The sequence below is a fragment of the Aethalodelphis obliquidens genome, unplaced genomic scaffold (assembly GCF_003676395.1).
Source record: "Aethalodelphis obliquidens isolate GAN/ISIS:26980383/991018 unplaced genomic scaffold, ASM367639v1 scaffold90, whole genome shotgun sequence".
Classification (NCBI taxonomy): domain Eukaryota; kingdom Metazoa; phylum Chordata; class Mammalia; order Artiodactyla; family Delphinidae; genus Aethalodelphis; species Aethalodelphis obliquidens.
In genome coordinates, this window is record NW_020838034.1 from 6,030,309 (window position 1) to 6,041,701 (window position 11,393).

Here is an 11,393-nt window from a genome sequence, read left to right on the forward strand (position 1 = left end):
AAGAAAAAGAAGAAAGGAATTGATATTGAATCATTTCACTTTCACCTATGATGCCCTTTGCCCAAGCCAGAAGAAAGCAAAGGGGAAAAGGGCTGCAGGGTACATTATTTATTTTCACTTGAACATGGAAAGGAAGTGTCACACTCCCCCTTCCCCTTTTTAGGGGGAGTGTATTTTAATCAGCAACCTCTTCTCCATCCACCCTGTGTATGTGTGTACACACACAACACAGCTGGGAGGGCGACTAGGCTGACCTAGTCCGCTTACCTATTACTCCTTTGAAGAGGGTTTGACAAAGAGGGAAAAGGAAGGAGCCACACCAGGCCGAGGTTTCAAGCCATGGAATGGAGGAAACGAGGCAGAGAGGAGCAGCACCAAGGGCCAGAAGAGAGTGGAAAGGGCCACAGCTTCTTTGTTTTTTAAAAATTCTATAATTTGGGAGAGGGTGGTGATTAATTTCCAAAATACACTTCAGAGTCCCACCTTCCACACAGCTCCCTACTGACAGCCCTTTGGTTTCTCAGACAAAATTTAAGAGCCCTCATAAAGCCAGAAGTACTGATAACCCCTCAATGCACCCAAAAGCAGTGATCACTTCAATCCCTTACAAAGACTATGTTCTATAGACTTTGCTTCTCCCTATACATTTGTCTTATGGCTCAATGGCAAGGTGGCTGTAGAGACACACATGAGGGGTGTAGGTGGAAAAGGGAAACAAAGGGAAGCCCAGGCACATGGGTGCAGGGAGGGGTGGGGAACACCACTTCCATTTTTCATTTGTCTTTTCCTTTTAAAAAAAAAAAAAAGGCAGGGGTGTGATTGGTTGGAAGGGTAGAGGACAAACCCCAGAACGGTATGTAAGCTCCAGAGGTGGGTGGTAAGAAGTCCCCCGAGAAGTGAGAAGGGGAAAAAGGTCAGGGCAATGCTTGCAGCATCAAGTTCCTCAGGAGTTTCTGTCGGCCCAGCTCATAGTCCTCCTCGTCCACATTCACCAGCAGCTTGATGGCCTCGTGGCCCACAGCCTGCTTGAGGGAGTCTGTGATGAAGACACCTTTAAGTGCCTCTAGTAATGAGCCATTGATATAGTCGCGCCAGAATGCATCGAGGTAGGTGAGCTCAGAGAACTTGATGTCACAGATGATGGAACCCAGGTCCCGGGACTTGAGGATGGTGTTGGCCTGGTTAAAGCGCTCAAACTGGCGCTCAAGTGGGTCCTGCTTGTTAGAGAAGACGTTGCCCTGCAGAGCAGTCTCATGCTGGCAGTATTCAGCCCGAACCCGCAGTCTGATGTCTGTGGGGAAAAGAAGATATGCAGAAGAGGTTGCAGTTTACAGCCAAGTCTGAAAGGCTTGAACAGCAATAGAACAGAACAGCAGAGTAGCAAAGTTGGGAACATCACCTGACAGCTTCTCTACCTCTTCCCAGGACTAGTTCTTTTCTGTGTACCTCTGAAATCCTTGCCTGAACTCAAGAGGTTCCCTTAAATGGGCCATGCCCAGGTCAGATTACTTCCATCACTCACAAGTAGCACCTTGATTCTAGGAGATATTTTCCTAATTAACAGACACAGAATTTCACTTTAATACTCTATCATGACTTGGGTCATCCTACAATAAGGATGTCATAACAGCATCCCTTTCATCTAGTATTACCTAGAAAGAGTTGAAATGTACTCTGCCACAAAGGTAGAGGAGTTCTCCTCCCAGAGACTATACCATTCAATCTCACTTTGCAACAGCAATCAAACGGAGCCTTACACTGAATAGAATAACTGCCCAGTATTCCAGCAGTTCTTTGTATTTCCCTTCAAGTCTACTCTACCTCTAGAACCCTTGAACTTCCTCACCGCATGTCTGCTTTTCCTTGGGATCTGGTGTCACTGACTTCCGGCGTTTTCGCTGGCTCCCAAGTGTGGCTCTCCCTCGAGCTGGCCGCTTGCTACACATCTGAGGGCCCGAAGTGGGGCAGCACACCACAGGATAGTGGGGAGGCACTGACCAGAGGGTAAAAAGGGAGACATAGTAGGGTAAAAGCAGAAATTCAAACAGTTCACTTGGAATGAGGAAGGATCATTTAGACTTAGCACTAAAAACAGTATCAATGATGTGACCTGAAAGGTGGACACAATGTGGGAACAATTACAGGACCCAGATGAAGCATTAACACCTCATCTGATTTTTTGGGGGCCAGATATGGGTGGGGGGGGACACTGTCCTTTCATTTAGGCTGGCAAAACTGGGAAAAGATGGGTCCAGTGTCCTCTTTCTTGATTATGGAAATTAGGGGGAGTTAATATTGTCTCACCTGTTTTAGGGGGGTGGGGAGGCCTCGGTTCTGGATCGCTGAGGGCTCTGGGTGTCACATAGCGAATTGATGTCTCTTCCAGATATTTGTCTACAAGATCAGGGCACACTGTAGGGGGAGAGGGGTTCACTCAGGAAAAGATACACCCTTCCCTTCTCCTAGTCCAACCCTCCAATGGGCCTCATAACTTATTCTCCTCAGTACTCCCCAGCGTCAATGCCTCCTTCTGCTTGGACTCCCATGGTGCTCACACAGGGCCGCCCACAGCTCTTCCCTGATTCCAGTGTCCCCAGCCCCCAATGCACCCTCACCAGCCCGTCTCCTCTTGAGGGTGACGTAGGGCAGCAGGTCATGGCGAGTGATGATGCGCAGCAGTTGCAGCACCTGGCGAAAGTTACTCTCATCACAGCGGCCCTGGCGCTCCAGCGCCAATAAGAAGTCACGTCCATTTCGGATGAGGCCACGCTCGTGGTCATCAATGACATCAACAAAGAGGAAGGAAAGAACTCGTACGTCTCTGTGTGTCAGGTGGGTGCCCACGATGTCAAACATGCGATGCAGGCTATACAGCCCATGCTCTTGCTCACCATGCTCTTCGGGCCACACCTGGCTTGCCCTCCGCTTTAGGCCCGCCATGCTGGGGGCTCAGGTGCACAATGCTTTCCAGAATCCCTGCTCAGCAGCTGCAATCCCCACTATACTATAAGGAAAAGGAAAGAACCTGTGAACCACTCAATGTCAGGAATTAGTCATCCATTCCTATATTCCCAGAGCCCATCACAATGCCTGGCACAGTGTAGTGCTTAATAAGCATTTACTAACTTTTACAAAGTATTTATTTATTTATTTTTTTGACTGCACCACACGGCATGTGGGATCTTAGTTCCCCGACCCTTGCATTGGAAGCACGGAGTCTTAACTGCTGGACTGCCAGGGAAGTCCCTACAAAGTACTTATTAAAAAATACAGCCTAGGGCTTCCCTGGTGGCGCAGTAGTTGGAAGTCCGCCTGCCGTTGCAGGGGACGCGGGTTCGTGCCCGCGGAGCGGCTGGGCCCGTGAGCCATGGCCACTGAGCCTGCGCGTCCGGAGCCTGTGCTCCACAACGGGAGAGGCCGCAGCGGTGAGAGGCCTGCGTACAGCAAAAAAAAAAAAAAAAAAAAAAAGAATACAGCCTAGAGCTCTGTATATCCAACAGATGCTGCCCTAAGTCCAGATCTTACTGGAGATAGATAGTAACTTCTGCTAAGTAAGACTTGTTAACTGCAATTTTAGCGCTACATATTCAGCAGAATTTTCTATTAAATATTACCCCAATTGTTCCTCTGGCCTCCAAAATACTGCTTTTGGTCCCTTGTGCTCTCCCTGCCAGCACCCCCAATCAATTCATCCCTTAAATGTAGGTGAAATGAGGAGAAGTAGAGAATTCACTCTAAATTCTAATATAGAAGCTGCATCAGATGAACTTAGGGGCCGACAACAGGGAAACTGAAAGCCTTTAGGGTTAGTACTAGTGTTTTTTATTTATTTATTTATTTTATTTTATTTATTTAAGGCTGTGTTGGGTCTTCGTTTCTGTGCAAGGGCTTTCTCTAGTTGCGGCAAGCGGGGGCCACTCTTCATCGCGGTGCGCAGGCCTCTCACTATCGCAGCCTCTCCCGTTGCGGAGCACAGGCTCCAGACGCGCAGGCTCAGTAATTGTGGCTCACGGGCCTAGCTGCTCCGCGGCATGTGGGATCTTCCCAGACCAGGGCTTGAACCTGTGTCCCCTGCACTGGCAGGCAGACTTTCAACTGCTGCGCTACCAGGGAAGCCCTAGAACTAGTTTTAATTCTGCCTATTTCAGGACTTCCCTGGTGGCACAGTGGTTAAGAATCCGCCTGCCAATGCAAGGGAAACGGGTTCGATCCCTGGTCCAGGAAGATCCCACATGCCATGGAGCAACTAAGCCTGTGAGCTCCAACTACTGAAGCCCACACATCTAGAGCCCGTGTTCCATAACAAGAGAAGCCACCAAAATGAAGTCTGCGCACCACAACAGTAGCCCCTGCTCGCCGCAACTAGAGAAAAAGACCATGTGCAGCAACGAAGACCCAGCGCAGCCATAAATAACTAAAGAGAAAAAAGAAAAATGGGACTTAAAAAAAAAAAATTCTGCCTATGTCATTAACAAACTGTGTAGCTGTGTGACCTTAAGTCACTTAATTTCAAAGTCTCACTGTCCCCGTCTACAAAACAGGGATGAAAGAAATTACTCCTCGAGTTAAGAATCCAATGAGAAGATGCATGTGAAATCACTGTAAAACTTATCTAAATGGTTAAGAGATTTCAAAGAGATAAGCATCCTAGCCTCTGCAGCCAGACTCATCCCTCCACAAACCTAACCTCATTTTTCCAACAATCAAACCAAGTCCAGGAGAATAAATGCTAAGAAAGTTAATTAAATATCCACCAAAACTCATGGATTTAAAACAATAAACATCACTAAGCTCCTAGGTTGAGCATTGTTGTAAGTCTCCTATGCCACCTGTACTCGCCTGATGTTCACACACCGTTTGGATATGTCACCTTCTAACCTTTCCTCATGGTTGTCATTTACCAATCCCCTGTCAATGACCAATCACAGTCCTACATTTATTATATATTTTGGCATTTAATTCACAAAGTTCCTCCATCATCCTGGGTAATATCAGTGACCCAGCCAATAACCAATCCTCAAGTCCAACAACTTTCACCTCCTCTCTAGCCACTACTATTTACTGCCCTGGCAGAGAGTACCACCCAATACTGCTCCACCATCTGACCACAGCCTCCAATCACCCAATCAATTATAAATTCCTGTTGATGCTACTTTCTACTACTTAAATCTGCCTCACCCTTCCACCTCTACCATGCTGGTTCAGGCCCCAGCAATCTCTCACCTGGATTACTGCAACAGCCACTCTAAGGCTGTTGCAGCCACTAACCCTAACCTGCCTACATCAATCCCCCACGTCCAGCTGAATTATCTAAAACGCACAACTGACCACATCACTTTTCGGCTTAAGACCTCGCTACAGTCCCCTCCTTACCAGTAAGAACGCTCCAAACTCCTTACCCAACACACCAAACCTTCCAAGATCAGGCCTTGCCTACTTTGCCAACCTCGTAACTCACTTTTTATTCTCTAACATTATCCGTTTGTTTATAGTTCATATACGTCATACAATTCATTTCTCTGTAACTTTCTTCAGACTATTCTCCTTGCCTGAATGCCCCTCTCCCTTCTCTTCCACACCCCCCATTACCACCCTTTTTCAGATGGTTAACTCCTACTCATCCTTTAAGAATCAGCTCAGATGCCATCTTCAAATTCATTCTCTACACCCCCATGCTGGTATAAGTAGTCCTTTTCTGTGCTCCTATGGAACACTGTACATATTTCCCTTAAACCATTTATCGAAGTGTACTAAAATCATTTGTGTATTTATTATCCTATTAGATCTTAAGCAACTCATGTAGAGGGCCTAGGTCATTTTCATCTTTATGTGTCTAGTGCCTAGCAATAGATGGAGGCTGGCATATAGTAGGAGTAACCTGTTGTTGAACTGAAATGAATCTCCAAGAGATTACCACAAGCGACACCAATTAAGAAAAAAACTCAACAAAAATCCAAGAGAGAGAGGACCCAATTAAAAGTACATGCAACTCAGGTATCATGCATATACTCTAACTGGCTATAGCCTCCCCCACACTGCAAAACTACCCATACCATAGCACCCTACTCAACAGCAAGACAGGCCATTCTGTCCATTTTATACTCCAAGAAACTGAGGCTAGGTTAGAAAGAGAATGAAATTATAAACTACTTCAGAAAAGTCAAGCTGTTGGGGACTCAGAAAAATTGAAGAGCAAGTAGGACCTGGTTCTCTCTTTTAATCCTGAAACGAAAGCAGAGAGACTCATACCCTTAAGAAAAGGGGAGGGCTTCCCTGGTGGCACAGTGGTTAAGAATCCGCCTGCCAATGCAGGAGACATGGGTTCGAGCCCTGGTCCGGGAAGATCCCACATGCTGCGGAGCATCTAAGCCCGTGCGCCTCAACTACTGAGCCTGCGCTCTAGAGCCCGCGAGCCACAACTACTGAGCCCACATGCCTAGAGCCCATGCTCCCCAACAAGAGAAGCCGCTGCAGTGAGAAGCCCGCACACTGCCACAACGAGCAGCCCCCGCCTGACGCAACTAAAGAAAGCCCATGCGCAGCAATGAAGACCCAACACAGCCAAAAATAAATAAATAAACAAATAAGAAAAGAAAAAGGGAGGGCCACCCTGTAATCACCTAGCCCCATACCATGGGTTCAGATAGGTGGACAGGAAATATAGCCCATATCTAGTTATGAGAGCCCAGATGTCCCACCCAAAGCATGGGAAACAACAGGGAAAATAGCGATTCAACTATTGACTGGTTTTCCTCGTCTCTTCCTCTCGTTTCACCTGCTGCAGTCACTGGCTACAAATAGAGGGGACTGAAGGAAAACAACTTCTTGCTCATAGCAGGTAACATGAGAAAACTGAGTCTCCTTAGAGCCCCTACAACTTCTCCTTGTTCCCTATCCCACCTGTTCCCCTTGGCCAGCTGTTCATTATGTGGATCCCATAAAAAACAGATGGGCAGGTTTCACATTCAACCAATCAGAAGAGCAGCCTGCTTCAGAGCTCCCTAATTCCAAGTGTCCTGACTATAAACCCCAGGAAATTAGGAAATATTGTCCCCACATACCTGGTCACTGGAAAATGAAGCAGAATACAGGGAAGCACTGTGGTCCTAATTGTGTATCAATGGATGCAATTCTACAATAGGTCTCAATCCTGAGGGTTAACTCCCTAGATTTGAGGAAAAAACAGCCACCTTTAAGTCGTAGATCCTAGGCTGGATCAAAGTGACAGGAATTATCAGAGCTTCTAGGTCAGTGGTTCTCAACTAGGAGCGATTTTGCCCTCCAGGGGAATTCAGCAATGTCTGGAGTCATTTTAGATTGTCATGACTGGGAGGGTGGTAAGGGAGGGTGCTACTGGCGTGCAGTGAGTAAATGCGATGGATGATGCTAAACATCCTATAATGCACAGGACGGCCTCTTACAACAAAGAATTATCTGGTCCAAAATGTCAATAATGCTAAAGATGAGAAAGCCTATTCTAGATGGAGGGTCAAAAGGAGAGACAGCATGTCGCTTCCATCCTATATCTGGAAAAGGAAGTGATTTGGTCCCTCCAACCCAAACCCATCAAACAATATTCCAGAAGAAAAGCCAGTCAGACAAAGACTCATTTAACTTAACTAAGGAGTTCCATCCCACTCCAACCTTGGCTTCTCTATCACCTGCTGTTGCCATTTAGGTGAACAGCAGGTGACAGGACTACACTCCCTTCCGCCCCATCCCAGGAGGTCTAATTTGACCTAGTTCAATCTAAATTTCTGTGCAGATCAGAGAAATGCCATCCTCTGCAAGACAGACAGAAAGGATCCTGCACTTAAACCTTGCAGCCATCTTTAAAGTCCCAAAACTAGACCAAAAGCAGACCCTTCCTTGTTAGGCTGCTGATCAGACTTATACTGCTTATGCAATGAAGCAAAAAGAGGCAGAAGTTTCCCAAGGCCATGCTTGTCCTTGGGAGAAATGTCAGGAGGCTGGCATGCAGACTAATAGGCAGCCCTCCCCACTTAATTATCATCTAGGATGGTGAGTTCACTCACTCAGCAATCCAGATGGGGGTTCCAAGAATCTATCTAACTTCAGCACTAAAAGAACGTGGCCAACTTACCCTTAAACCAAAATATACTCAGCTTTCTGTGGCAGTGAATCGAAGGAACTCAGCTTAAATTATACAGAGATCCTAGATGAAAAGTATCAGGGCAGTGAGGAGAATATACCCCCTCTAAAAATGAAGATTAGAAAGAACTTCAGAATCTTGGTGCCTGAAACATCGCCAGATACCAAGAGACAAACACTCCAGTAAACAACAGTCCTGATCCTGCTGGCTGATTTGGGTCTATTTGAGAGCCTAACGTATGGATCACCCTTAATAGGTTCCCAAGACTCATTCTTTATTCTGATGAATTGCTGCATTTCCTGGAGCTGCAGGGCTTTTTGTTGTTCGCTTTCTTTTGGGAGGAGGTCCAAGCCAGCCAAGGGCCAACAAACAATCTATATGTATCTACAGGACTTCCTCTTGACTAATCGTTATCTATTAGATTTCTACTTCCATGCAAAGTCTAGTCTCATCCCAACCAGGGATGAGATCTGTATTTTTTGAGGTACTTGATTCTCTCAGAAGCCCTTAGAAGTCACGTGGAAGAAATAAAAAGAGTGATGTCTCGAAATGAAAACAACAGTCTAGTTTCAACCCAAAAGAACTAGAGGTATTTGACTCTCTCAGAAGCCCTGTGAGAGGGAAAGTCATGTGGAAAATCTAAAAAAGAGTGATGTCTTGAAACTTGAAATGTAAAGGACATGGAAAACCTTAAAGATGACTAAGACGACTACATAAAGAGCTTTCTTGCTGGTAGGACCAAGAAAATGTAACCAAATATCTGGAAGTCAGAATTACAAACTGTGTTTTCAAAATGAAGATTCCAGAACAACTAGGATAAAGAGTAAGCTAGAGGAAAAGCCTTCCCAGGGCAGGTGCCTCCGCAACCCTCCAAGGCCAACATTTAGTAGACACTGTACTAGAGTACAAAGTTCCATATGTTTAAAAATGTTTCTCTCAGAGCTGACCACGAAGGCTAGATAATAACAAAACAAGGCTGGAGTCTTGCCCTAAGACACCTAATTTCTGTTCTCCCTTCCCTCCTACCAATCTCCAGTGACCCAAAGGGACAACGACTGCAACAGATCTTACCCACTGAAAACCCATTTTCCCTGTCAGCTACCCCATTACTGAGCTCAACTCCCAATATGCCATTTCCATTTCATGCCATTTCCATTCCCTTCCATTGTTTGAAAACAATAAAAAGTTCCAGACTTACCTCTGCAAGAAACTTAATTTCCCAGGTCTCTTCCTAGCACAAGGTTCAAAGCCAGCAGCAAAGCAAAAACAAATAAGAGGGGGAAGTGTCAATTTTCAAGCTTTATTTTGAAACCTCAAAGAGGTAGTCAATCTCAGCTGCAAAGATATACAGACAAGCCTAAAGCCATTTCAATTGAAATGATCCACTCCAAGCTAAATGAGAGAACTCACTCCCATCAAAGTCCCCAGGCTTCCCTAACCTTCTGTTACCCAATTCACAACACAAAACCAACTCCAAGAATTTCCAGTCTCAGTGGCTTAGGGCAAGAAAGGTCCCAAATTCAACAACTTGTGGGGAAACCAATTATCCTCTGACACCTCACCTGACTCCTCAATTCCTTATGAGGCCCACCTACTTTGTTCCAGTATTAACATTGACTTTCATCTTTAGATGAACTAGGAGGAAAGTGGTTACAGCCAAAGAAGGCACTTTCTTTCCGTTACTTCACTTATGAGACCAGAACTATCCTCCAAATTCTCACACACTGTGAGAACAAAATATCCACTGAGGCAGCATCCAGTCAAACATCTACATTTCACCAGGGAACATTTTTTATGTATGAATACTGACCCCCGCTCCTAGCACTTAAACAGCAAAAGAAGGGTCTGGAAACGAAAGCACTCATTTAATTAGCATGGCTGCCTAGACACCACCCTGTGTTTTCTGTTCCCTGCAAACAGCGTTCCAACATAGCATGGCTGTTTCCCCATTCTGGCATTGCTAATTGTTTAAAACTAGAAAAGTCCTTTACTCCTTCCACACTCCAGCGATACCAGGCTCCCCATTTTCTCTTCTTTTTGTAACCAGGAAAAACAAGGGAGCAGTAAGCTAGGCAGCTTCTGGAAATCCAGTTGAACCCTCATCCAACCCCAATTCTCCAAATCCACATGACCATTCCCTTCTGCCCTTCCCACCCTAGTAAAAGCTAAAGGCCTGGCAATTAGAATTGGCTGTAACTGATGCTGCTTAACTCTGCTCTCTCTTCCTTTCTACAGGGGAAAAGGAAACCCCTGAACCTCTATCACTCGTGCAGCTACACTGTCCTATCTCCCATCCCATTCCCCTTCCTCCCAAACTTTCTTCCTAGTCTCTCACTTTCTCCATTACCTCGTCACACCGACACGCTCTCCATTCCCCAAACCTCCGTCCTCTCCTTTTCCACCCAAATTCTCCCCTAGGCCCTTCCCCCTCCCACCTCCAATTTAACACTTTCAGAACCTCCCCCCAAACGTCTCAAATCCAATCTTCACCTTTTCCCACCTCTCCACAACACCCCTTACAAGAGTCCAGTCCTTCTTCCAACCACATGCCACAAGCCCCCTTCCCCTTCACACCCTCGGCCCCTCCTTCCCGTTCCTACCCCCTCAGCCCGGCGGGACCGCAGCCCCACTCCCCACCTCGGCCTCTCTAATACCCCTAGCCTGGCCCAGCCTCGGCCCTTGTTTACGCCCCTCCCCTGCCCCACTCCTCCGCCTCGACCCTGCCCTCTCCCACAGTTGCCACCTCCCCCGCACGCCCCCCTCGGCCGCTCCCCTCCCCCACCTTGCAGCGTCCCGTCACCTCCCTCTCTTCAGGTTCTCAGGCTAGACGTCGCCACCGCCTCCCCCTCCACTTTCCTTCCCCAAGCCCTTTGCGGCCCCGCCCGGCCCCGCCCCGTCCCGCTCGACTCCCCCTCCCCACTCCGGCCGCCCCGCCGCCTCACTCTCGGCTCAGGCTCGGCGCCGCCATGTTGGATCCATCCGCGCCGCTCTCCCGGGCCTGTCTCACGGCGCCGCATCCGGGCTCCAGCCGCCGCCGCCGCCGCCGCGGGCGTGGGGGAGGGGAGAGGCGGGCGGGGGTGGCTGCATCCTGAACAGCGCCTCCCGGAACCTGGCCGGTTAGTGGCGGCTTCGAGACCATAGTGAGGCATGAGCCGGAGTAGCCATGCTAGTTGAGGGCAGCCTGGCAGCGGCATTAAACGGGAAGTGGATAGCTTCATTTCGGTAGCGGAGAATAGAGATTGGCAGCCATCTTGCTTTGGGGCAAGCTGGCAACGCAAGT

The 11,393-nt window shown here is 47.5% G+C and overlaps 1 protein-coding gene across 6 annotated transcripts; it reads right to left on the reverse strand.

Annotated features, from left to right (window-relative positions):
* Positions 1-93: 93 nt before the first annotated feature.
* On the reverse strand, positions 94-11,200 carry DEDD (death effector domain containing). Of its 6 annotated transcripts, none has more exons than XM_027095237.1 (7): positions 11,056-11,200; positions 9,312-9,344; positions 7,062-7,165; positions 2,616-3,004; positions 2,305-2,412; positions 1,847-1,993; positions 94-1,291 (listed from the first exon to the last, which is right to left on the reverse strand). In XM_027095237.1, exons 4-7 carry the CDS (start codon positions 2,938-2,940, stop codon positions 915-917), a joined length of 957 nt encoding a protein of 318 aa, XP_026951038.1. In that variant the 5' UTR covers positions 2,941-3,004; positions 7,062-7,165; positions 9,312-9,344; positions 11,056-11,200; the 3' UTR covers positions 94-914. The 6 variants fall into 6 exon arrangements, with proteins under 6 accessions (XP_026951038.1, XP_026951039.1, XP_026951040.1 ...); XM_027095238.1 differs by lacking the exon at positions 11,056-11,200 and adding an exon at positions 10,896-10,912; XM_027095239.1 differs by lacking the exon at positions 7,062-7,165.
* Between the last annotated feature and the right edge of the window lie 193 nt (positions 11,201-11,393).